At 34.7% G+C, this 24298-nt stretch overlaps 14 protein-coding genes across 14 annotated transcripts; 6 read left to right on the top strand and 8 right to left on the bottom strand.

Annotated features, from left to right (window-relative positions):
• Nucleotides 1–22: 22 nt before the first annotated feature.
• HYPBUDRAFT_153027 (uncharacterized protein) lies at nucleotides 23–562 on the bottom strand. The gene has a single exon (XM_020221331.1). It carries the CDS (start codon nucleotides 541–543, stop codon nucleotides 34–36), a length of 510 nt encoding a protein of 169 aa, XP_020076170.1. The 5' UTR covers nucleotides 544–562; the 3' UTR covers nucleotides 23–33.
• A 177-nt stretch (nucleotides 563–739) lies between these two features.
• On the bottom strand, nucleotides 740–4544 carry MSH6 (mismatch repair ATPase). The gene has a single exon (XM_020219172.1). The coding sequence runs from the start codon at nucleotides 4480–4482 to the stop codon at nucleotides 784–786; it is 3699 nt and encodes a 1232-aa protein (XP_020076169.1). The 5' UTR covers nucleotides 4483–4544; the 3' UTR covers nucleotides 740–783.
• Nucleotides 4545–5038: 494 nt separating this feature from the next.
• HYPBUDRAFT_85131 (uncharacterized protein) lies at nucleotides 5039–5569 on the top strand (the record flags this gene model as incomplete). The annotated part of the gene is made up of 1 exon (XM_020223750.1): nucleotides 5039–5569. A coding segment is annotated over one exon (531 nt), but the record flags the coding sequence as incomplete, so codon positions are not given.
• Nucleotides 5570–5609: 40 nt separating this feature from the next.
• PSA2 (Psa2p) lies at nucleotides 5610–6953 on the bottom strand (the record flags this gene model as incomplete). Its single annotated transcript, XM_020222275.1, has 1 exon — nucleotides 5610–6953. One exon carries the CDS (start codon nucleotides 6951–6953, stop codon nucleotides 5610–5612), a length of 1344 nt encoding a protein of 447 aa, XP_020076167.1.
• A 164-nt stretch (nucleotides 6954–7117) lies between these two features.
• Nucleotides 7118–8746, bottom strand: REX3 (RNA exonuclease; the record flags this gene model as incomplete). Its single annotated transcript, XM_020219715.1, has 2 exons — nucleotides 8593–8746; nucleotides 7118–8526 (listed from the first exon to the last, which is right to left on the bottom strand). Exons 1-2 carry the CDS (start codon nucleotides 8726–8728, stop codon nucleotides 7118–7120), a joined length of 1545 nt encoding a protein of 514 aa, XP_020076166.1. The 5' UTR covers nucleotides 8729–8746.
• A 436-nt stretch (nucleotides 8747–9182) lies between these two features.
• AKR1 (palmitoyltransferase) lies at nucleotides 9183–11876 on the bottom strand (the record flags this gene model as incomplete). Its single annotated transcript, XM_020222549.1, has 3 exons — nucleotides 11759–11876; nucleotides 9485–11686; nucleotides 9183–9199 (listed from the first exon to the last, which is right to left on the bottom strand). Exons 1-3 carry the CDS (start codon nucleotides 11847–11849, stop codon nucleotides 9183–9185), a joined length of 2310 nt encoding a protein of 769 aa, XP_020076165.1. The 5' UTR covers nucleotides 11850–11876.
• Nucleotides 11877–12073: 197 nt separating this feature from the next.
• HYPBUDRAFT_98392 (DUF4112 domain-containing protein) lies at nucleotides 12074–12988 on the bottom strand (the record flags this gene model as incomplete). Its single annotated transcript, XM_020224013.1, has 1 exon — nucleotides 12074–12988. A coding segment is annotated over one exon (915 nt), but the record flags the coding sequence as incomplete, so codon positions are not given.
• A 320-nt stretch (nucleotides 12989–13308) lies between these two features.
• On the top strand, nucleotides 13309–14667 carry HYPBUDRAFT_148862 (uncharacterized protein; the record flags this gene model as incomplete). Its single annotated transcript, XM_020220159.1, has 1 exon — nucleotides 13309–14667. One exon carries the CDS (start codon nucleotides 13309–13311, stop codon nucleotides 14665–14667), a length of 1359 nt encoding a protein of 452 aa, XP_020076163.1.
• Nucleotides 14668–15370: 703 nt separating this feature from the next.
• On the top strand, nucleotides 15371–16772 carry HYPBUDRAFT_153022 (uncharacterized protein; the record flags this gene model as incomplete). The annotated part of the gene is made up of 1 exon (XM_020221330.1): nucleotides 15371–16772. A coding segment is annotated over exon 1 (1082 nt), but the record flags the coding sequence as incomplete, so codon positions are not given.
• A 362-nt stretch (nucleotides 16773–17134) lies between these two features.
• On the top strand, nucleotides 17135–17866 carry HYPBUDRAFT_157196 (peptidylprolyl isomerase family protein; the record flags this gene model as incomplete). The annotated part of the gene is made up of 3 exons (XM_020222274.1): nucleotides 17135–17173; nucleotides 17439–17469; nucleotides 17520–17866. The coding sequence occupies 3 exons, from the start codon at nucleotides 17135–17137 to the stop codon at nucleotides 17864–17866; spliced, it is 417 nt and encodes a 138-aa protein (XP_020076161.1).
• Nucleotides 17867–17923: 57 nt separating this feature from the next.
• HYPBUDRAFT_153021 (nicotinamide-nucleotide adenylyltransferase) lies at nucleotides 17924–19093 on the top strand. Its single transcript, XM_020221329.1, has one exon. It carries the CDS (start codon nucleotides 18146–18148, stop codon nucleotides 18998–19000), a length of 855 nt encoding a protein of 284 aa, XP_020076160.1. The 5' UTR covers nucleotides 17924–18145; the 3' UTR covers nucleotides 19001–19093.
• Nucleotides 19094–19185: 92 nt separating this feature from the next.
• Nucleotides 19186–20229, bottom strand: HYPBUDRAFT_87133 (uncharacterized protein; the record flags this gene model as incomplete). The annotated part of the gene is made up of 1 exon (XM_020223796.1): nucleotides 19186–20229. A coding segment is annotated over one exon (1044 nt), but the record flags the coding sequence as incomplete, so codon positions are not given.
• A 783-nt stretch (nucleotides 20230–21012) lies between these two features.
• Nucleotides 21013–23039, bottom strand: HYPBUDRAFT_153018 (uncharacterized protein). The gene is made up of 2 exons (XM_020221328.1): nucleotides 22837–23039; nucleotides 21013–22498 (listed from the first exon to the last, which is right to left on the bottom strand). The coding sequence occupies exons 1-2, from the start codon at nucleotides 22997–22999 to the stop codon at nucleotides 21090–21092; spliced, it is 1572 nt and encodes a 523-aa protein (XP_020076158.1). The 5' UTR covers nucleotides 23000–23039; the 3' UTR covers nucleotides 21013–21089.
• A 68-nt stretch (nucleotides 23040–23107) lies between these two features.
• HYPBUDRAFT_139553 (uncharacterized protein) lies at nucleotides 23108–23998 on the top strand. Its single transcript, XM_020219714.1, has one exon. It carries the CDS (start codon nucleotides 23413–23415, stop codon nucleotides 23938–23940), a length of 528 nt encoding a protein of 175 aa, XP_020076157.1. The 5' UTR covers nucleotides 23108–23412; the 3' UTR covers nucleotides 23941–23998.
• The last annotated feature ends 300 nt before the right edge of the window (nucleotides 23999–24298 follow it).

Below are 24298 nucleotides of genomic sequence, written 5' to 3'. Positions count from 1 at the left end.
AGAAACGAAGTAGGGCATCTGTAGAAAATTCATCTATTTGATAAATCTTCTAGATAAAACAATACCATAAAAACCAAGAGATACAATAGAAAGCATATTGATCAAAGTAGAAACACCATGGTAAGCACCAAATTTTTTGGATAAACGAGTAAACTCTTCACTTGGCTTAACTTCACCATTTTCGATAACTTCATGTTTCTTGTCAGCAATCAACTTGTTTCTTTCTTCTTTAATACCTTTACAAAGAGGTAATAAGATTAATAAATTAGCAGCTCCTGATAATCCAGAAAGTGATAACAAACCAAGAGTGAATGGACATAACTTAATTGGTGCAGTTAAAGATAACAAAATAGGAGTTACTGCTTGACCAGTAAAAAAGGATGGGAATACTTTATTTTGTAATTTACTAAATTGATCCCTTTCTAATTCCTTAAAGGCAATTGGTGAAGCAACAAAAGAGTAAAAAAAACCTCCACCAAACGTTAATCCCCAGAGCAAAAGATGGTATGGAGCAGATGTGTTTAAACCTAATTTAGCAATCATTGTATGTGTTAATGGTCAATTGTATTAATTATGAAGACCGATAGAGAGAAAGAAAAGTAGTAATTAAAATATTGTCTGATCATAAATGGGGCAAATAGCTCATAAAAAAAAAAAAAAAAAAATTAGAAAAAGAACGAAAGTTGAAAGATAATTACAAAAATCAGTTCATATAACAAACATAAATTTAGATAATATACACGGAATATACAATTGAAAGGTCGGTAAGTAAGGAAATATTAATTAAAGGTTTTCAATCATTGAGAAGATGTTCTTCAATGCACTTTGTTTGATTTCCTCATTATATCTCAAGATGTCCTTAGACACCGATTCGTAGTTTTTAGCTAAACAGCTAAAGTCACTTTGTAGACCCAAACTCAAATTATTGGTTTGATTCCTATCGTGATCTTGTTTAAGTTTCGAAGTCTGTTCGTATTTCTTAGCAGCAACTTCAGCATTATCCACAATATCACTTGAAATACCACACATTGATGCAACACTCATACCAAATGAACCAGGAGCAGAACCTTCTTCTAATTTATATAAGAAAGTAATATTACGAGAATTACTATCAGCGAGAATCCCCATTCTCAATGGTTTAATTTGTGGATGGTTTGTAAAAGATAAACCTAATGATCCATAATGGGTTGCGAAAAAACCTAATGGCTGAACGTGAGTAGATAATTGATGCAAAACAGCTTCAGCAATAGCGTAACCATCACTTGAAGATCCACCTCTTCCCAATTCATCTAAAATAACAAGTGAATTAGCAGTGGCATTGGTTAAAATCTTTTTGGTTTCTGATAATTCAACGAAAAACGTTGACTTACCTTGCATGATATTATCATTAGCACCTAGTCTTGTCATTATTTTATCAATCGGGTTTAATTTTGCCAGTGATGCTGGGATATAGCAACCAATTTGACTTAGAATAACTGCTAAGGAGGTTGTTCTCATCATGGTAGATTTACCAGCAGCATTAGCACCAGTCAATAATCCAAAGTTTGGCTTCTCCCCTCCAAGACAAACATCATTAGGGATAAATTCTTTGTTACCAAAAAAACAAGGATGTCTCAATTCTTTGAATTCAATAAAACCATGATCAGATGAAATGAATTCTGGTCTACATGAAGGGTAACCCATAGTTTCCGAAGTTTTGGTTAAAGCAACAATACAATCAATGGTTGCCAAAGATTTAATAGATGACATCCAAACTTGGTAATTAGCATCGAATCTTTCATACATTTTAAATCTTAAATTTTCACAAATCATCTTGTGTAATTCTTTTTGTTCAAGTAATTCTCTAACTAAAACTCTCACCTCTGGTGACCAATATCTTTTAACCTTAGATGTTGAACCCATTTGTTGCCAATCTTTAGGTATGTTTTTAATTTTAGTTGGAATCTCAATCAAAAATATTTCTTTACCAGAGTCTTTGAAACAAATCTCGTGTGATTTAAAGGTTTTCTTATACTCTTTTAAATATTCATTTAATTGATTCTCTAGATTTGACATTTTGGCACTGGAATCATCAAATTCTTCATCAACACCAGCAGCAGGAACAACGATATCATTCGTTGCTTCTTGTCTATCGAAAGAATCTTCCCAATCAGCAATTAATTTAATCATTTCAGGAGGAAAGCTTTTAACAGCTTTCTCAATTAAACCAGAATTTTCAATTGAAAATGATTGCAATTCTTTGATTGATTTAGCGATTTTTTCAAAGCTTTCAACAACTTTCACAAAATCTTTAAATCTTAAAGTTTTGCTATGAACTCTTGCTAATAATCTTTCTAAATCAGGAAGCCCCGTAAGCATGCATTCTAAAGATACTCTGAACTCGGGGTTTTCATTCATTAAATATTCAATCGAGTTATATCTTTCGTTAATTTCATTGACATTCATCAAAGGATGTAATATCCAATGTTTTAAGACTCTTTTACCAAATGGGGTGATGGATCTATTAAGTAACTTAAATAAGGTTCCTTGATCACCTCCATCGAATGAATTATTCAAAATTTCAAGATTATTTAAAGTGATACCATCAAGAAGCATATGACCTGATGAACCTTTGGAAATATCATATTCGTTGAAATTTGCTAAAGTCATAACACTTTCATCCAATTTCAAAGATTTTAAATAATAAAGTAAACCACCAAAGGCGTTAAATGCAATTTTATGAGAGTCTTTCAATTTGGTTAAGAGTTTAGGATATTTGGTGAAATCATCACCAACATCGTAATAATTATTTTCAACTAAATTCTCTAAAGTTGAATCATAATCCCAAAATTCAGAATAAGGGTTTAAATTATTCCAAATTTGATTTGAGCTATGAGAACTGTACTTCAAAATTTTAACTGCAGTTGAACATAAATTATTCTTTTCACACAAGATTTCCTTTGGTTTAACTTGAGTAATCAAAGTGTCTAATTTAGTACATTCTTGGTCATCGTGTAATTCAATGAAATTCATTTCAGAAGTAGCAGTATCAACAAAAGCTACCCCGAATGTTTTAGAGCCATCGTCCAATGATTCTTCCTTTATTGATAAACAATATATAGCCATATCGTCACTTATCATATCTAAATCAGTCAAAGTACCACCGGTTAAAACGGCGGTTAATTCTCTTTTAATAATTTTCTCTTCTTTTGTAGAACCACCTCTCATTTCTTTGGCTAAAAGTGTTTCTTTTTGATCCACTTTTGCAACTTTATAACCGTGACTGATAAATTCTTTTGCCCAATATTCGAAAGACATTTCAGGAATACCCGCTAACTTCATATTTGCTCTTCCACCACCGGCGATCTTTAAATCGAATTCTGTATTTGCAATCATTGCATCATTTTCGTACAATTCATAAAATTTACCCTTTTTGAAAAAAACAACGGTATCCCACATAGTTGACTTAATCTCCCAATATTGTTTTTCGAAAGGGGTAAACTTTGTCCAAGCAGATGATGGAATGAACAAAGTTCTTGAATCGTACTCTGGATGAGTAATTGGTCTCTTTTCAGAATCTTTGATATCGACTAGCCATTGATACCTTTCTTCATTTTCTTTTTGGAATGAATTGTGATTAGGTTTTCCCGAGAAAGGACCTACTGTGGGGCTCGGTCTCTTGTTTGGAACCTTAACGAAGCTTTTATTAGAAGTATAGGACGAGTTAGCTTTAAACTTATTTGCCAAATTATCAGACGATCCGCTAGAAGTTGATTTAGGTGGGGGTGGAGATGATTTTTTGGCCTTTTTATTAGATTTTTTCGGTTTGTCATCATAGTCTTCTTCGTCAGCTTCAGCATCATCAACCGACATATCATCATTATCATCAACTACAAAATCACTCATATCATCATCATCCTCGCCATCATCTGCTGGCTTGAAATCGTCTTCGGCTTCACTATCACTATCAACCACTCTTTTTCTCTTTTTGGAACTCTTTTTGGCGACCGATATATCCTCCTCCTCTGAGTCGGACTCAGCATAGCTTACCTTTTTGGCGGCAGAGCGACGTTTAGACAATGGACTTGATTGTGATGGTTTATCATTTGATTTCTTTGATCTATCAATAGGCGACGAATGAGGCATGCTGGGTTTCTTTGTCTCTTCCAAGGTGACATTAGCATCCGACTCCGAAGTCAACGGAGTATCAGTGAATTTGGTTTCATCCGCGTCCATCATACTGTCATCGTTTTCCTTATCACTACCATCCTTGTAACTAGTCGCATTACTCTTTGCCTTCAAAGGCGATGACGAGGGTGGAATATTGGACTTCTCATTATTTATTTCGACTTTCTTATTCTCCTTAGCTAAATCATTCGATGGTTTGGAAGCAGGTTTAAAGAAAGACATCAACGATTGTTGCTTCTTCTTTGAACCTGATCCACCGCTAGAACCAGCTGTTTTAGCAATCTTTTTGCTTGGTGTGGTTGTCTTACCCAACATTGCAGCTTCAGATATATTGAAAGGACCAGCCTGTAAGCTTTCTTGAAAGAAATGAATGTGTGTTGACCCAAGAAGAAGAAGATGTCGATTCCAAAACTCGTTAGACGCTGACTCCCTTTCAAAAACATCGCGTCTATTTTTTTTTTAAGGATCGCGTTTTCTTTTTTTTTTTTTTCTTTGGTGTCTGCGTTTGTAATTGGAACAATGAAACGATTGCAAAAAAGTTGAATTGCAAAATCCGGTTGCAACTGCCACTGGTGTAACACGTACTAGAAAGGCTGAACAGAATACCATGCTAATAAGATTGCAATTGCAAATGGTCGTTGCGGGAGTAGTGGGGGTGGTCCTGGCATTTACCAATCCAACGCTATTGAACGACAAACTTATTCTTAAAGTGGATAGTGCTAGCCACGATAGAACTGTGATTAGTGATTATCTTCAAGAGGTGTATATCAAGAAGTATGCTAAGCATCAAGCAGAGCATCTTCAACTGGCAAATGACTTTATAAGTTTTTTGACTATCCAGGAAGTTAACTCTGAGCAACGAGAATTGAATGAAAGGAATTGCATAGGGAATACCAGGATAAGATATTATCTCAAGAGTCTTCATTTGATTGAAAAAGAGTATGAGGCCTCAGAATGCAGAATCAATTTGAGCAATAGGTATAAGTCGATAGTCTCACCAACGGAAGGCATTCATGAGACGATTCACTCAAAATCAAACGATAGGATAAGTCAACAATTAGAGTATAATTTAGTGGAGAAACTTCAAGGTTTGCCCCAGTTAAAGAACATTGACTTATATAATTTTAGAGAATTGGAGTATCAACTTGAGTGTTTATTGGAGTATCAACAATTAGGTCAAATTAAATTGAAAGAAAAATTGATTGATGCAACTTTAGAGAAAATTATTGAGATTCCAAAAGATTGTGGATTTAATCGTTTTGATGACGGGTTTGATGGTCAATTTAGTGAATTAGTGAATATTCTCATTCCTTCCAATGGTACTTTTGTTTGTAAATTGGGGAGAAGTGCAACTTGTAAATCCGATATTGCTCAAAGTTCCAATACTCGCTACAAATTATTAGATAATGATTGAATTATATATATTTTTATACATTTACCATTTACATGACAATCTCGTACTTGACATCATTCTTGAGCTCTTTATGAGGTAATACAATCGAATTGTAAACAAAGACTTGATGCCCAACAATGGTATCCTGACATAAAACCACGATATTATTAATCAACTTAAGATAATTGTCGGAATTAAACAGACTGATATCTTTATTAACGGTAGGAGTGTTAACGGTACCCTCAATTCTACACCATTTACCAATCTTGACCCCTTTAGAAACAATGGCATTAGAAATAATGGTATGATCATCAATGATAACGTCATCAGCAATGATACAATTCTTTAATCTTATTCCTTTACCGAGTTTGACATTTTTACCAATAGAGACATTTGGACCCATTAATGAATCATGAGGAATAATGACATCATCACTCACTTGAATAGGGGACCTGACGTTAGCCAGCGAAGATTTCAAATGATTCTGTTTCAAGAAAAAACTATTGGCAAGAAGAGCAAAAATCGGGGTTTTCAATTGGTACCATAAACTATTTGATTTAAAATTAAGAAACTTTATATTTTTCTCGGATGGTAAAATTTTGAAAACATCAAGTTCAAAAGATAAAATGTTTGATTTCGAAGCATCGTTAGTTAAATCATAATCGAGTAAATTACTTTTGGCACTTTTAACCTCTTGAGCTTTTTCCAATAAGTTAAATACAGTATCGTTGAAAACGTATACCCCACCATTAATATTGATAGAGTAAGTTGTATCTTGAAATTGGGCAAAACTACTCGTTTTAGGTTTTTCAACATAATGAATGATTTTAGAAGTTTCTTTATTGGATATGATAGTACCGAAATTAGTGAAAATCCGCTCTTTGTCATAATACTTAAAACTAGCGGGAGTATCACTAAGATTTTGATACCCATCAACCAAAAGAAGAGGATCAATACCTAAAATTGCAACATCAGCCTTATTCTTTTCATAAAATTGAATCATTTCTTTGAAAGGATAATTACAAATTACATCCCCATGGATTAATAAAATTTTGTGATCACCACTTGATCCTAAAATTTGCTTACGAAAGTAATTCAAACCTCCACCAGTACCCAATGGATAAGGTTCAATCAAGATGCTGACCTTCAAATCTGGATAAATTCTCTTTATTTCATCAACATATTCATCAAATGGCGTGGAGTCTTTGAAAAAACTAATAAGAAACACCTCCTCTAAATCCCCACCCAATTGACTGACTAAATTATCAATTATATGGGTCAATAAAGGTTTCCCTGCAATTGGAAATAATACTTTTGGAGTATCAATTGACAAGGGCCTGAAACGAGTTCCGATACTACTACCACCTGCTAAAATCACTGCTTTTACTCCCATTTTATCAACTCAAAAATGTTATACAAAGATAAAGTTGATCAAGATGAAGATAAAAGATGAATAGGAATTTGCTACCCCTTATAAACTTGCCCGCTCCAACTTTTTTTTTTTTTGCGCACAAATAAAACCACCCCATTAAGTGGGCAGCTTTTTGGCTGCAATTATCACTTTTTCAAGTCTTGGTTGACGAAATACTTTACCACGTCGATGGCAGCAAGAGAGTCCTCGCTACTGTCGTGCTCGCCGGTTTGAATGGTTCTGCCCAAGTAAGTGAATGTCAAGTACTTGAGAGGATAACGGAAGGTTGGGGTTGTTTTATGTTTTGGATACAAGATTGCGGTGTCTACAATCTTATCGTGAATGATTCTCATTGTGTTCAAATCATTTTCTAGACCATGGCCTATGAGAATTGTGTTGGGGTCCATGACACTTTGTAGTAAGTTGATCAGGTCTTCAAAAGAAAGAGCCTCGTCTTTAATTTCTGCGATTCCCGACCATTTGGTATTTAAATCAAGCACTTCTCCCTTGGGTCTAACGAGAACATCGAGGACTTCTTCACCGCTGAAGAAATCTAGTGCGGTGATTCTGAGTAACTCGAAACCTTTTGTAGTATAACCCATTTCACAGTCGATACCCAAGGCTTCAAAAGAATCTTTATTTGGTTTGAAGGTCTCACTGGTTTTCTGGAAAGGTATGGCCCAGTGCATTTCTCCTGGATTGGACCAGTAGAAAACATGGGTTTTCGCTATCAGACAAGCATCGGTCTCTCCTCCCACTATACCTCCGCAGCATTCGTACACTTTGGTATTCTTATCCTTCCGGATCATTTTCCCTGGGTGATGATGGCATTCTATCGGATCCAAAATAGCGCCGAGTTTGAACTCGTTATTACATCTTCTGCAAACACGGTCCTCTTTTGGTTGCTGAACTGGTGGAATATCCACAATGTATCCGTAAAGTTTGAGCTTTTCTTTCAGAATCGCTAATTCCTTGAGCGCTTTCAAGTAGTCTGACTTATCGGGGCCCCTCTTAGTCTCTTTGAATTTATCTGGATGGGCCAATTGGTATACACGCTTCTTAAGAACTTGAACATACGTGGTTGATGTGGTGGAGGACGCGATTTTAAACTCTTCATCAATTGCTCGAAGTATAGGCGTTTTCAAATTAGGATCCACTTTTTTCAAAGTATTCACAATCGTTTGAATATATTGTTTCCTGGTGGGAAGCGTGGCCGGCGGCGTGGGGATCACCTCTCGAGGAAGAATATACTTTGGGTCTTTTTCTGGTTCTTTGGAGGCTTCCAAATATTCAACCACCCTCTTTTGGTACTCCTCGGGTGATTGACTGCTAGACGCGAGATCGTACTCTTTAACAACGGCTGATTTGTTGGGGAACTTGTTTCCCGACTCCCGCAAGTAATTAGATATCTTCCGAGTGTTAACCGTACGATCTGATCGAGCCACTTGCAAATGGGATACTGACTTGGGTATGATCATGGATATATCAACTCCAGACGTGGTTTTCACCTCATCTTTCTTCTTTCTATCCTCATCATTTTTCTTATCCTCATCCGCTTTCTTCTTGTCTTCATCCTTACCTGCCTCTATTTTTGCAACTTTGGTCCTACCAGCGTCTGCACCGGACAACAGTCTCTTCTTCAGCTTGGCTGATCCTATCTCATGGTTGAAAAGACAGTTAAGTATGTTGCACCGCTTCCTCCGCAACAATTCTGGACAATCTATCTCCATAAAGTAACCATCATTGAGTCGAAACATGGCATTATTCCTAACCACATCTATACCGTTGGCTTCCAACTTCTCATTATAACGTTTATAGAAAAATCCTGGTGTGTGGGTCTTGTGTGAAGCCCTAAGACTCGGTGCGGGTAACTTTTCAGATCATCTCATCGCGTGCACCGAGACCAAAAAAATGGTATATAAGGAGTTGGATTCCTAGCGTTTTTATGAATGGTTTTTCTTCTTTTTCTTCGTCGACGTACTTCATAGGATCATTTCTATAGGTCACGTCCCATCTTTGACTCTTCTAAAGAGCCACTGAATCCAACTTGGTTGATGAGTGAGATACCCTTATACCCTCAAAGTGAGAAACAATTTAGCTTGTCTGTGATTCTTAGCAGTCCAGTCATCTATCTTTATTTGCCTTTTGTGTGTACGAGATGAACTTGTTTCATTTTCGTCTTGAAAGGAGCGATGATCTTTACCCTTTGCTTCATGCCTCTTCGGGGGCTTTAGTATTGGGTGGGTATAAGTGGCTGTCTGACAAGTTACTTCTAAAGACATTTTTGTCTTTGGTAGTGACTATAGTTAACTTATGTTGATTTGTCGACCCTCTTTTCGAAGAGTAGTTGGGTTACTGGGGGAAGTTCTTTTTTTTGTACATAGATACTTTTTTTTTAATAAACAGGTTGTTTAATTTAATATAGTGTAGTTTATAGGGAGTTTACAATCAGTTATGAGATGAGATATATATTGAGAATGCAGAGAGGCCATGAACCTAAACAGCTTCATTACCTTGATATTTAGGAGGTAATTCATACAATTTGTAATAGTCAACAACTTGACCATTCAAGTTATTTTCACCTTCGATTGGCAAGTAAAAAACATTTCTCCATTTGGTTTCACCTAAAAACCAAAAATCGGACCAATTTTGTTTTAAACCATAATCGGTAGGGATATCAACACCATTAAGAGACGTGAAAGTTTGACTATTTTGACTTTTGTTAAATAAAGAAGCAATTGTTAATTTTATAGTAAGAATGAATTGATCTAAACCAATTAATTTAGCACACATACCCAACAGGGAGTTTTTACCGTGTTGGTGGTTATGAGATGAAACACTTGGTTGTAAATTATTATTAAAGTCTCTTGGTAAAGTTGAATGATTGAATGAGTTACCAATTTTATTATTTAATAAGCTGAATTCCCATGTAGTAATTCCTTTACAAATTTGGAATGTTTGTACAACGCAAAGAAATGTTATCCAGATAAGTTGTATTAAACACCAGATCATAATATTAAAATGGAAAGGTTTGTGGTGATAACCAATACAAAACTCTTCCGATAATAAGGAACACTTTAATTCATCATCACTTTCATAACCATTTAAATCTTCAAGAACATCAAAGTATTTGATTGATAAATTAGTAAATATAATGACTGCCAAAGCTAATGAATAAACAAAAGTCATGAATAATTTATGATTTCTAACACCGACTTCATTATAAACCCAGGGACAATAATGATCAAACCTAGCCACTAACTTTTTATTATGTTTTGAAAATCTTGATCTTAAAGGTTTACGAATGAAGGTATTAACACAAAAATTATCAGTGTCAAATTTACCTAATTTAATCAAATCTTTAACTTGTTCTAAAATAACCGAATTATCACTTGGAGTTGGAACAAAACCTGGATTGATAAACATGGCTTTGAAAAATGACCAAACAAATAAAACAATTATAATTGATAATAAGATATTAGTGAAGAACCTTTTAAATATTAAAGTTGGGAAAATTTGGAAAGCCCATACTAAAATAGTCCAAAATGCAGTTCCTGAAAAAATTCCTGCTAAAAAGGGAGTTTTAAATAAAGCTTTATCATCCAATAAATAAGTTGGTATTATAAATTTTAGTAAAAAAATTATTGATCCAATGAACAATAAAATTGATAAGAAAAGTTTTGGGATCACATAACCTTGACTAAAAGAACAAGTATAAAAAATTAAAGGTAAAATAATATAAGGAGTTAAAAATGTAATAATTTTACCGTATTTTGGTTTTAACCAATATTCTTTAATGGTCCATTGTCTTTTTGGAGATCTACCAGTTTCCAATAAAACCTTACACCAAGTTGGTAAGCAATTCATATCTTTTGCAACTCCAAAAGAATTTTTACCTTGATCATTCTTAGCAAAAATGTCTGAACCTGCTTCGACTAAAGTTTTCAAAACACTTTTATAACCTTTAATGAAAGCCCAATGTAAAGGAATGAAAAGAGAATTATCAACTTTATTAACATCAGCACCAAATTTTAATAATGCTTTGATGGTTAAAAAATCACCTTGATAAGCAGCCCAATGTAATGAAGTACGATTAGCATTATCAGGTTCATCAATGTATAATTTATTTTTTGAATCATTAGTTGAATAAGTCAATAATAAATAAATCACAAGGGTTATATTGGAACTATGAACCGCCAAATGTAATGCATTATAAGATTGTGCATCACGTATAGATGGATCAGCATTGGTATTAGTTAAAAGGTAATCAACTATATAAACCAAACCATTACGACAAGCCCAATGCAAAGGAGTTGCTTTTAAGTCACCTCCTGAATAGTTCGGGTCAGCTTTTGAATATTCATTAGTACATAAATACTCAACAACGGTTAACCTATTGTTAATTGAAGCCCAATGTAATCCAGTGATTCCATCGGTGAAAGTATCCATTGAATTAACTTTACCCAGAGAAATCATTTCTTTAACCGTATCCAACTCACCTTTTTGACAAGCATTCATGAAACTGGCCAAGGTTGGGTTCAATTCTTGTTCTGTTGGTTGATTTTCTTGTGCTGGAATATCATCTTCCTTTTTATCATTACTAGGAATGTGATCCAATTTTTCTTGATCGGTATCAAGAATAGCTTCAGTTGATTTGAGAGATACGATATCCTGATCTTCTGTTTGATCTGGCTTAAGATTGTCTTCTGCTTGATCTGGCTTTGAAGTATCCTCTGCTTGATCCGGCTTTGAAGTATCTTCTGCTTGATCTGGCTTTATCGCAGAACCTTCTACCTTTTGATCAGAATGATCATCGAGCACTTCGTTTTTTTCCAAAGCAGCCGACTTGAATTGATCTTTAGCACTCTCCTCCAGCATCTCAAATGTATTTGAAATCAGATAAACTATGGAAATGAAATCAATGAAAATTCATACCAGTTTTTTTTTTTCTTTTTTTTTTTTTTTGATTCTCCAGCGAGAACCAAATATTTTTTCTGTTCGCTCAATCTACGCCTACTTTGGACTACGATATCCATGACCTTTTGATACACAGACTCAAAGTACAATATATAAAGTAGCGTCTAGTAATACTAAGTGAGATGGTGGTGATGTAAGGATGACTTATCGGAATCCATCTGGGAGAAAGAATCCTTGCGGGCGAAGGAACCAAGGCTTCTTATGCTTTTATTATCAACAACTGTAGCATCGTCATCGTAGGAAGCTTTCAGTTTCTTGGGAAGATGGACATTTTCATGGTAAGGTTGGGAGGACGTAGTTACTGTTGTTGAGGAAGTTTGCAAAGTAGGAGACCGAGAAGCAAAAGAAGAAGCGGAATTTGAAGAAGGAGTCGAGGAACCAGAATGCAAATGTTTATTTACAAAATTTTGAACTGATTCCCCAGCCTTGATAGCACCCGGTTTAACCTTGTCGTCAACAAAGGGCGAAACCTTATCATTAATGAAATTGGGTCTAACTTCTGATTCATCAATTAACCCCAAGTTTTTTTCCCCAACTTTGATTAAATGTTTATTTAGTAATAAGAAATTTCTCAGATTGGCTTTGTAGCCAATTTCAATGATATCACCCACAATTGGGATTAACGAAAGGGCAAAATCAATGAGAATATTGATTAAAAACAATAATTGTAAATCAAGTGGTAATCCATCGTCAATTTTTCTGGCTAATGAAAAAATGGATAACGACCAGTAAATTGCAATAATGCTCCCAAAAGCTGGAATTAGCCCCACAATATTAGTCCAACCAACCTTGATACCTAAAAGATTTAAAGACATATCATATCTATAAGCTTTTTTCCGAACCTTATTTAATATCTTATAGTCATTTGGAGAAATTCCATCGGGGACTCTTCTCTTGACCCGTTTAGTCTTGGTGGTATTCCCCTTAGAGTCTCGGGCAATGGGGAAATACTCATAGTAAGGGTCCTCCACCGCAAATTTATTCCATTGATTATCTTTAATAAGTCTATTTGTAATGAATTTTATTACAAACAGGGACATTTTCAGCTCATAAAAAGTAGTTCATAACTTGAAATTTTTCAAAAGCTATCGCTTTATAGCTGCAAACAGGATTGCTATCTGCGGTGTCGCGCGATGTCGCGGCAACCCCCACGACATTTGTGGTGTGTGGGTCTGTTTGTGGGCTGGTGCATGTGAAAGTCCCGGGGTGAGTGCATAGACAAAGATTAATAAGGATCTTTATCTAGTTACTCCACCTAAATTTCAGACCCTTGAAGTTGTTGCTTTTAACGATTAAGTATATAAACAATTTTAGTTGACAATTCGAATAAATTTACGGTGGTAAAATACAAAAAATTACCATGATCCGGTATGTTTTAGGAGCAGTTATTAATAAAATACCCTATTTGCCCAGTTATGAAGAAGTGCCAATTGAAGAGAAGATCCACCAAGTGATTGTGGATAGAAGACAAGAGGAACAAATACGAACGCCGTCACCCAGTGAGGATGAATTGATTGAGAATGAACCTTCGACCAAAGCAATTCCATTACAGCAACCACAGGGGAGTATAAGCCGATATAACTGTTTGCACTATTCGGATACCTGTGATGACTTCCCGCGAGAAGTTGGAAATTCACCAATTAATCGAATTAAAGATTATTATTTCCAGCCCAATACCCCAACCAAGGTTCGCGGAAGTCAATGGGATGACGATGACGAGACCATGAGATACGACCATAATCCCATCATGACCAAGTATAGTCAAATTGGGTGTATTCCGGAAGTGGAGGAAGAAGCCGAAGGAGAAAATGTCATTGGGTTGGGATTAAGGACACCACCGGGGTACGAGGAACCCAGTACGCCGCCAGAACAAATCCACCAGGAAAACAAAGATACCAAAGAGATACGCATCAAGCAGTACTTGGATGAGCAAAATAACAAGTTTGATACTTTGATTCATAATAATTTGGATATTGTAATTAAACAACAAGAATTATTTGAAGAAAAGGAAGAAGAAGAGGAAAATTTAACAAAATTATTGATTGAGTTTCTTCGTATGAAACCATTGAGTTTCCGGGAAAAACTACAGTACTCTAATCGAGTGTTTAAATATGGAATCAAGTTAATCAATCCCTTTAAGCAAGCTGAACCGGAGATGGCTAAATTGGCCGAGCCGGTTACCATACGACCCAATTATGAAGAAGACGAATATAAAGACGTGATACAAGTATTCAATAAACTTAAACCCGAAATCAAAAACCGCATTATCGATAACTATCGGAAAGAGGAAGAAATGAAGAGATTTGAAAATGAATCATTAATTGATAAATTTGAAATGTTGAGTATCCTAATGATCAAAATTACCATAAGTACCATCAAGTATATGATACCGATTATTCAAATTTTAATCAATAAATTCAATAAAGATGAAATTTATTTATTCAATCAACTGAATTTTAATAAACTCATGAAAATTATCATCAAGAGTTTAATCTTTACCGAAAATCAATTGAATAACGATTTTCTCAAAAATTACCAATACGGTTTTACTAAAGACGACGAATTGGATGATTTTTGTAAAGAAATGTCAAATAACGCACACCATTTCTTTAACAACAAATCAGTGGACTCGTTTAAATCCGCTGGCTCGACAAACTTTGAAAGCTCTGAAAAACTATCGGTATTCAAAATCGCTGAACAATTCGTAGATGAATTTTAATACTTTCACATACATAAGATCGTATAAGATCGTATAAGATCGTAGATTGTAGCAGTACGGGGGTGCGGTACGGGGTGTGGTACGGGGGTGTTCTTGGAAGCTCATGGAAGCTCATGGAAGGTTGGGCCCTGGGGTTACCCGGCACCTCTGCATAATCTGGACACTTCCCCCTATTGATGTTTTCCGGACGCCGCGCACGACCAGCCCCCAATTCCAACACAAATAAAATCCGGATTCTCATTCTTTTTTTTTTTTTTTTTTTTTTTTATTTTGTTCTGGCAATTTATTACTCTTCTTTTTCTGTTTTCCCTCACTTTTTTCCTACTCGTTGTCATCCCTTTTTCTCATCAAACTAACAAAAAAATTTTTTTTTTTTCAAGTTTGGTTTAGTTAATCGTTTAAGTTACGAAACTACTACAACCTAACTACTCTACGAAATCAGTCTGCCACTACATTGGGGTTATTCATTTAATACCTTTTTCTGGCTGTGTTATTTGTTTCGTGTGTCAACTATCAGAGTTTTCTCTCCCGCCGTCAGTCGCCACCCATTTTCTGCCCTCCCTTGCCGCTTGCTGGTTTTTGATTGGTTGATTGCTCGCTGTTCTGGTCTGTGCACGTCCTTTTTGGTCTTTCCCACGTCCTCGTTTCCCTTTCTTTCTGACGCCTTGATTGGTTGAATTTCAGAAAGTTTCCTTTTTCCTGGTTTTTTTTTTGCTTGTTAAAAGCGCTCGTTTTTTGTTAAAGACACGCTGTCGCTTGCTTTGCTCCCTCTCTGCTACTAGGAAGTAAAGTCTCTCGACAAGAATCCGTACCGCGCGCGGCTTTTTTAATAGAAAAAGGATTTGTTTCGCACTTTTACCTTTCCTTTGTCCTGTTTTTGTTAACTTTTAAAGTTGAGTATTCTACTTTTGAGTAGAAGACGACGGTTACCTTTGTTTTAATTTTTTTTTTTTTTCTTATTATTATTATTTATTTGATTGAAATTATGGCTTTGTGTTCTCAAGCTTTTTCAACCTCAAATAAACGTAGTTGCACCTTGAATACCGGGTTTGAGTCAAGTCCTGCTAAGAAGATATGCTTGTCAAAATTGAGATCGGGGTCTGATTCAAAGAATCACCGCGTCACCATTGCATCGAATCCAGCATTTCAATTTCCAGTTTCGACCCGTACCGCTAACGGTGCTGCTCACAATAACAAGGTTGTGTACTCGTCCTCGGAAAATGATGATGATTCCGATGATGAACAGTCTTGCTACAACGCCGATCAAATCAAAGCTAAAAGAAGAGCCTCCTCCAGGGTTTCTTTTTCGTTGAATACTAATTCTGCTTTATCCAAGGCCATTTCCAAGTATTCGGATGATGATGACGATGATGAAGATTCATCGATTAACAATAATACTCATCATCCAATTGTAGATGGTGATGATTGTTCTGATAATATTGATTGTAAATTATCATCTCCAATTAATAATTCTACAATCAATATTAATCCTGCTGCTCCAATTAATCAGGGTTTCAATATCTCGGATCATTCCAATCAACCTTTGAAAAAATCAATTCCCGAATCAGATAAACATTCAAGATCAAAATGCTTTGAATATTTGGTGGGGGCCATTGATGAAGCCTGGGCTAGATATTGTGATGCTACTACTTATGTGGAAGATGAAACTTATGGTTATAATACTCCAAATTCAGTGGCTACTGATGATGAAGATTATTTTGGTAACACCACTGATTTTACCGATTATGATTCTGAATTTGAACATCATCATTCTAAATCTTCAAAACCTCATTTATATACCCCAGCCACCTCTCCTTCCACTCCTTTATCCAACTCTTCTAAAGATCCTTCTTCTTGTCAATTACAAGCTTTGAAAGATCGTTTAACCAAGGCTAAATATTTCTTACAAGATTTGGTTGATTCGGATGATTGTTTGGATGCTAGCGCTTTTTGGAAACGTTGGGATATGATTAAATACGCTACCATTGAATTGGTTGAAGATGACGATGATGACGATGTCGTTGAATCAACCATTGATGAATTAGAAGATGGCCGCTTGTTTGCTAACTAATCAAGTTGATGTCTTGATTCCACCGGCCCTTTTGTTCATTTGGCTTGGTACCTTGAACTATGATTCTTTTTGTTTTTGTTTTTTTTTTCTTTCTCTATGATTTATTACTTCTTTCTTTAATTATTTTATTTTGTTGAAAAGTTCTGGCTAACTTTATCTTTGATCATTTTCAAGAGTATTCAATCATTGGACCAATTTGACTTCCAAAAAAAAAAAAAAAAAAAGAAAAAAAGGAAAAAATCATCAAAAAAAAAAAGATATACATATACTTAAATGATAAAGAATCATTATATCCCTCGTCAAGTCTGCCACTTAGGTTTGTTTTTTTGTTTTGATTGTGCTTTTGTTTTTCCTGTTTATTACTTTGTTATTACTGCTGCTTTTTCATTTATTTCGATGGGTTTACTTTTTATTATTAATTTTTTATTATTTAGGGTTACGAGAAATTTTAAACTATAAGTGTAAAATTTATGACAATTTTTGAGGTTTTGTTCCTCTTGATATATATATTTTGTATATATTGCTTATTTACTTTTGTATAATAGATTACTTTATGAATAACAGTGTAAAATGCGATTTGTCTTTTTTTCAAAAACTGAAGTTATAGAAAAAAGTTATTGAACAAAAAATCAAAGTACCTAAAGCTATTCATTCAACAATGTTATCCAAGTTCTTAATTGCAATTACGGTGCTTGTTCAGGTTGCTCTTGCTGCATCAGGCTTGCAAATTGGTATGTTTATTCTAATTGATATCCCAAAACTAGTACTAACCACGCAAAAGGTGTTTTAAAGTCAATTCCTGATGATGAATGCACCCGCAAAACTAAACCAGGTGACTCAATAAGTGTTCACTACGAAGGGAAATTGGATGACGGTTCCGTTTTTGACTCTTCTTTTAAAAGAGATTCTCCAATCTCCTTCAAATTAGGTGTTGGCCAAGTCATTCAAGGTTGGGATCAAGGCTTGTCCAATATGTGCATTGGTGAAAAGAGAAAATTGATTATCCCTCCGGAATTAGGTTACGGAAATCGTAATATAGGTCCGATTCCTGCTGGCTCAACCTTAACTTTCATTGCTGAATTAGTTGATATCGCTGGTAGCCAAAAAAATTCAAAAGATGAATTGTAGATTTCCTTTACTGGTTTTCTCGTGAATATTAAATCTCACCATTAAGTCTTCGATTCAATTGTAGTTATATCCCTGTTCCCACCCCTTTTATTCTGCCAATTGGGTTATGTATAGCTGCAAACTCTTTGTAGAAACTGAAGATATCTGAAAAATGGCGTGAGGAGGTTAAAGGGTTTTTTTGCTGCGTTTTTGTATTGCTGCGTTTCTTTTTGTTCAAATGATCCTTCTGTAGAGATTATTAGAGACTCTTTTACTCCATAAACCTTCTCGATCAGTAAGATGTCTTCCATGAAGAAATCACCGAAATCCTTCTTGAAACCTTTGCAAGAGTTCATTGGTTCAAATAATGATTTTCAAATCATTTACTCAACGTCTCCACGAAAAAATTGGGTAACTCCACTCACTAATAGAGTCTGTGTACTCGATTCGTCGTTCAATCCGCCTCATCTTGGTCATTTTACCTTGGCTGAAGAATCCTTAAGGTATACTTATAAGAATCAATTGGTACCCCATGAAGAAAGATGTTTGGTTTTACTATTATCGGTGAAAAATGCTGATAAAACCCATCCCCAACCAGCAAATTTCGAAGATCGAATCGAAATGATGTATTTAATGGCCAATTACTTGAATAAATCCTTGAATGTTAATGTCAGTATCGGATTGACTAATCATGCTAAATTTGTTGATAAATCTGTTTCGATTTTGAAATATATTCAGGCTACTTTACCTAATATTGAATTGAATGACTTGAAATTAACGTTCTTGGTGGGATTTGATACGTTGGTTAGAATCTTCAATCCCAAATATTATCTTCCAGATAAGCTTCTGGAATCTTTAAGCATATTCATGAAAACTACAGACTTGTTTTGCTTAACAAGGAATGATGATAAAATATCTAATAAAGAACAAACCCAATACGTGTCAGATATATCGAACGGGAAGCTCGAACATGTTCCAAGTCACTGGTCTTCTAATATTCATTTGATTAATAATACCGATGATTCAGCAGACAAAATAGGCCTTATTAGTTCCTCTTCTATAAGAAAAGAAATTTCTCAAAATAATTGGCACAATCAAGTCATACCGGAAATAAAAGAGTACATTGTGAAAGAGGGCATATATGAACATCTATAAATCAATGATATGTATTGAAGCATTCTAACTAAAATACAAAATATGAAAATCTACCAACCTTCTTGAGTAATATATGAAAGAAGTAATAAATACGGAATTTGTAACACTTTATTTTTTTTAAATAACGAGTTTCCACCGGAATTCTGTCTAAAACCAAATTTGGTTTGACCATTTCCATGTCTCATATGGTTATCTTTAGATATTCCATCAGTAGAAGTATCAGTCAGGATATTTTCATTTTTGGAATTGGTACATTCAATCTTACCCCCTCTAATAACTGAGCTTATTTCACTTCTTGTCCATTTGGCACAGTCAAATGAACTGGCCATAGATTTAAGTCTGGCACTTCCCTTAACTAACTTTAAATTTTTTAGACTAGCCTCTTTGATGTTACCCACTAAGTCAAGTGCTCCACCGATAGAGTTAAGCTTGGGGAAAAAATTGATTTTTTCAAGGTGGGTATTATTCACAATCATTAAACCACCCCCAATCTCATTCAAGTTTGGAAATTCAACCTGTGAAAGCTTTTCATTTTTTTGTAAATTTAAAGTTCCTCCGATATTCATCAATTTTGGTAATTTCAAATTATTGAAAAAATTATTGCTAATACTAGCAGAAGATGTAATTTCTTCCAAACTTCCTAAATCAATATTTGCAACATCATGAATACTTACATTGCTGACTGCTTTCAATTTTGGCAAATTCACGTTTACATCTTTTGCATTGGCAGCTATATGCAATTTCCCATTAATCTTTTCAACATTAGAAGTAATGGTATCTAAGAACCTATTATTGCTTATATCAAGCATTTCTAATTTATCAACCATAAAACCAGAAAATCCAACCAATGAAGTATCTGAAACAACAATGCTTTCAATATTTTCAATAACATTGTTGAAATTTACGTTACTTAGAATTGGTAATACTTTCCAATCCAATATTTTAACAGAATTTAGTGATGGGAATGATATTAGTGACAAGGAAGTTAATTCTCTCAATGAAAAACTCTTACCTATGGATGTCACATTAGGGGCTTCAATTCTAACCAAGTTAGGGGATTTTTTAATAATTAAGGAACCAACAATATTTTGAATTGACCCAAACTGAATCAATGCATCCTCAAACTCAAATACTTCAATGTCTCCAAGTACAGTGACACAGTCCACAATCTTGTTGATATCGGCTTTGTTTTTCACTTTAAATGTTTCACTTGAACAGTAAGATGGCACATTGTCTCCTTGGATTTGTTGGTCTGAAGTAGATTCATCTGGCTTTTTTGAGTTTTCGGTGTTGGGGTCATTTTCTTTCAAGTCACCACCAGCTCCACTTTCTAATATTTTCATATTTTCTGAATTCAAGTATGGAGTTGCAGATGAGACTAACTCCTTACTGTCAAGGGTATTAACACCCAACAGGAAGCCTGCAAGTGATGCAAATACTAACAAAACTTGATATTTCATAATTTGTTTCTTGGTATCTTTTAAACAGTACAAGTTCTGACTATGCTTTTATCCTTTATTTAAATATTGTTTGTGGTTTGGTTGCAAAAAATGGATCTGTGGTGAGAACAATTTTTTAGCTGCAAACAAAAAAAAACTATTAGACTAATGTCTAATGAGATTGTGTATTTAATAATTGTTAATTAGTATATTGAAAAGTTACTTAATTTGGGCTATTCGAATTTTTTTACTTTTTTAAAAAATGTTAGTAAATTTTGTAATGAGTGCCAAATTCGAGGAAGATTTTCCCAGTTTTTTCACAAAAATTTCAAAAATATGAAATAAAATGAAAAATATATACAAAATCTTCGAAATAAACCTTCAGCATGTAAGAATCCATAAGTAGGACTAATAGAAACAGTAATGGGAACATGAAAATCACCATTCAATGCCAAAAACTTTAAATGATGCGAGTCTTAAAATATAGCATTAAATATCCATTTTGCCGTTTGGGACAAATCTACATTTCTGATTTTACGATAACAAAGAGAAATAAAAAAACTAATGACTAATGCATTATTGAGACTAGAGTAATAAAAAGCAAAAAAAAAGGATGCTTGGATAGAATTGAATAAGAGTCAAGAAAAAATCTATGGATCGTTGGTATTCTTTTTGGTGATATCATCAACAGATCCATAACTTTCATTGAAAACGTTCAGTTGCTGTTCAGGTTCGACGTACTCTGGTCTATCTAGAGCAGTGAATGGTCTATTTGATGATTTGCATAGCAAATAGGCGAAAGTTATTCTAATAGCAGCAGCTGCAAAAGTGATAAGAATTCCACCAAAAGGAGCAATAACAAAGGCACCAAAAGGACCCCAATCTGCAGAGTTATAAATACCATTCCAAACTAACAATAATTTACCACCTTCTTTAGCAGACCCATAGTAAACAGTACCGAATATAAAGACACCTAGCAAAGCGCCTAATCCACCACACATAACATCGAATCCCCTTAAGAAATAAAAGAGGGTATCACTTAGACCTAAGAAAACTGATGGTATAATAGCAGCTGAAACCAAATCAGCAATAAGGTAAATTTGTAAAATATCATCAGCAACTTTAATAGCTAATACGATTATAGGAACAATGATGAGAACAACCAAGACCCTTATATAATTCAAATGTAATTTGTTACGGAAAAGATCATTTGAAATAGTAGATACCATGGCACTTTGTAGAGAGTCAAATGTACAAGTAGAAAGCGAAATGGCAAAGATAAGAACAAATGCAATAATCCAATTAGGCATTTTAGCTAAAAGAATGAATAAGGCATTGTAACCATTCTCATCACCAACAGTTAAGTCCCCGGTCCAAACAGCTAACATACCTGGAACACCAACCAAAGAACAAATGGTAAAAGTTACGAAGGAAGCAATGGAACAACCAATCCATAAGTCTTTATTACTTTTAGAAGCGAAAGTTCTTAACCAGAATCCTGCCATAAAACAGTCATTAGTTACGATAGCCACGAACAAAATATAAACCAATTGCCAACCTAACTTATTACCTTTCAATAAACCAGAAGGGCCAATCTTCGAGGTATCAATATCAATGTTAGTAGCCATACCAATGATGCAAACCACCACAAGTACAAGAACGAAAGCACCTTGGAAATTATCGGTGATAAAACTAACCCTAAAGCCACCAATACTAGTATAGATTGAAGTTACCACAACTTCTACAATAACGGCTGCTAAAGCATTAAGACCGGTTAAAGTTTCAATGGCAGCTCTAATTGCAGAAAGTTCCCCAATCATAAATAAAAACATGGTGAGACAAGTGAAAAAGGATAAGTATAAAGCAGTGACTATCCCAAATCTTTGTCTAACCCATTCAGTAAGAATGAAACCGTCAGGACATTTACGACGGATGATTGGACCCACGGCTGCAAAACCAAGAATGGGAATAGCCCCACAAATGGTATAAACTAATAATCCATGTAATCCTGCAATATTACTTATTTCCGTATAAGTAGTCAATATACCACAACCCATGGCTGAAATAGAGAATTTGTTAATATACTAATTGAAAATCGAATAAACGGGGACTATGTGTCAGCCATTGGTCATATAAGTCAATCACCCACAATAGCTGACACCTGAATCTAATTAACAACAGAAACTTCCTCACGCAAGAATAATCCTGATCGAGTCCGAACGGTCTAATCTCAGTTCTTCAGTTTCTTATTCAGAAATTGAAAAACACCCGCTAGTTTCAATTGTTCAAGTTACCTTTACTACTATCAATATCCAAAACATCATAATTTTCAACGAGAATAGTTTCACTGTTTAACTAAGAATCTTCAATATCCTGTTTTCTATTCAAAATACATACCTGAAGCAATAAAGTTCAAAGCTAACGGAAACCCCCGTTGAGTTCCATTCGAAGATAAGAAAGTGTTGGCCTGGGAAAACCTGAATGCCAATAGCAACCCTGTAGCCAACAAAAATATATACGTCAAGTATATAATAGCATTATTACCTTGAGACGAAAGCATGGTGGTTTAACTTCGTTCACTTCTTTAAAGTAGTAGTAGCTGATCTTTAATTGAAGCTTTTTTTAAAAATTTTTTTTTTTTCAAAATCTTTTGAACTTTACCGGATTTAAATTTCCGAGCAATCAACTACCGAAATACATCAAAAAGACGAAAACAATAGGAAGACTTAGGAACATGATTTTGCAACCATATGCTTCTTAGACTTATACGGAAGGGTAGCTGTCTTAGTGTGCTACTCTTATAAGTTTCGTACACTCAAGACCTGCCTAAGAAAGTCTGCTTCAAAGCATTGAAAAAACCCGTGCAATAGAATAATTATCTCCTTGAAAGATAAGCCCATATAATAGCCCCATGAAGATAGTTTAAATTGCCGGGATAATCTCCCTTTAATTTCAAATTTGGGCAAGTACGCCATGTTATTTTCGATTTTCTTTATTTTACTTTCTGCTTGTTTAAGCGTAAATGCTTCCAATTGGGCCGGAAAATATGCTTCAGAGCTACTGGAGCCGGTTGATTATCCGTATAAGATACATACTGGTAAATTAAAAGGTATTATTAAGTATACTGATGGTCCCAAAGATATTGATGTCGGAACTCTAGTTATGTATGAGTTGCAATCAGCATTTTTCTTCAAAGGAGGCCAATGGCTGTTAGTCAATAGCGACCGTGACGATGGAAAGACATTTCAGGTTTCTAATGAGTTTGCTGAGGAAATTTTCCCCCACTCTGAATGGCAAGATACTGAAACCCTTGAAAATACTTCAGATGAAATGAGTATGCATTTGCATGTCTCCAAAGAAATGGTGGAAGAGTTCTATGCGGCAGCCGTTGAATCAGCTCATAGCAACGATTTGTTTGAGGAAGTATGTGACAGTCCAGAAAGTAAATGGGAATTTCCTGCTTTGGATAAGAGTGGAAAGAATGGAATTGAGTTTGATTAAGAAAGGCCCTGATTGTTTTGATTATATTACTAAAAATTTTATGCTTCTTGTTAATTAAATATTAATCTTAAAGTTTAATGTAGATGAACTGGCCATATAAATTTTGCTTAATGTACCGGGATCATTTTTTTTGCTGCAAAATTGAAGACTCGTTTATGAAGTCACCCTAAAAAGCATAGGTTTCAAATATTTTTATAGCTTCACACCCCTAGATTAACCAGAGCCCCTTTGCTCATACTCAACGGTATCTTTTCTCTCTTGATCTTTATAAGTAGAAGGAAATATAGTCTTTATTTTAAGAAAAAAGGGCCAAAAAAAAACTTTTTACAGTAGATTTAAGGTAAACTAGTTCCTTGAT

This window comes from Hyphopichia burtonii, assembly GCF_001661395.1.
Source record: "Hyphopichia burtonii NRRL Y-1933 unplaced genomic scaffold HYPBUscaffold_4, whole genome shotgun sequence".
NCBI classification, from domain to species: domain Eukaryota; kingdom Fungi; phylum Ascomycota; class Pichiomycetes; order Serinales; family Debaryomycetaceae; genus Hyphopichia; species Hyphopichia burtonii.
Note: the sequence above shows the minus strand (reverse complement) of the source record. Positions and strands in the feature narration are given on the sequence as shown.

Coding starts and splice junctions, on each gene's coding strand:
- HYPBUDRAFT_153027 (XM_020221331.1), bottom strand. CDS start 543: ATGATTGCTAAATTAGGTTTAAACACATCTGCTCCATACCATCTTTTG.
- MSH6 (XM_020219172.1), bottom strand. CDS start 4,482: ATGTTGGGTAAGACAACCACACCAAGCAAAAAGATTGCTAAAACAGCT.
- HYPBUDRAFT_153021 (XM_020221329.1), top strand. CDS start 18,146: ATGTCTTCCATGAAGAAATCACCGAAATCCTTCTTGAAACCTTTGCAA.
- HYPBUDRAFT_153018 (XM_020221328.1), bottom strand. CDS start 22,999: ATGCTTTCGTCTCAAGGTAATAATGCTATTATATACTTGACGTATATA. Junction 22,499..22,836: donor TTTGAACTTTATTGCTTCAG/GTATGTATTTTG, acceptor TCTCTATTTCAG/CCATGGGTTGTGGTATATTG.
- HYPBUDRAFT_139553 (XM_020219714.1), top strand. CDS start 23,413: ATGTTATTTTCGATTTTCTTTATTTTACTTTCTGCTTGTTTAAGCGTA.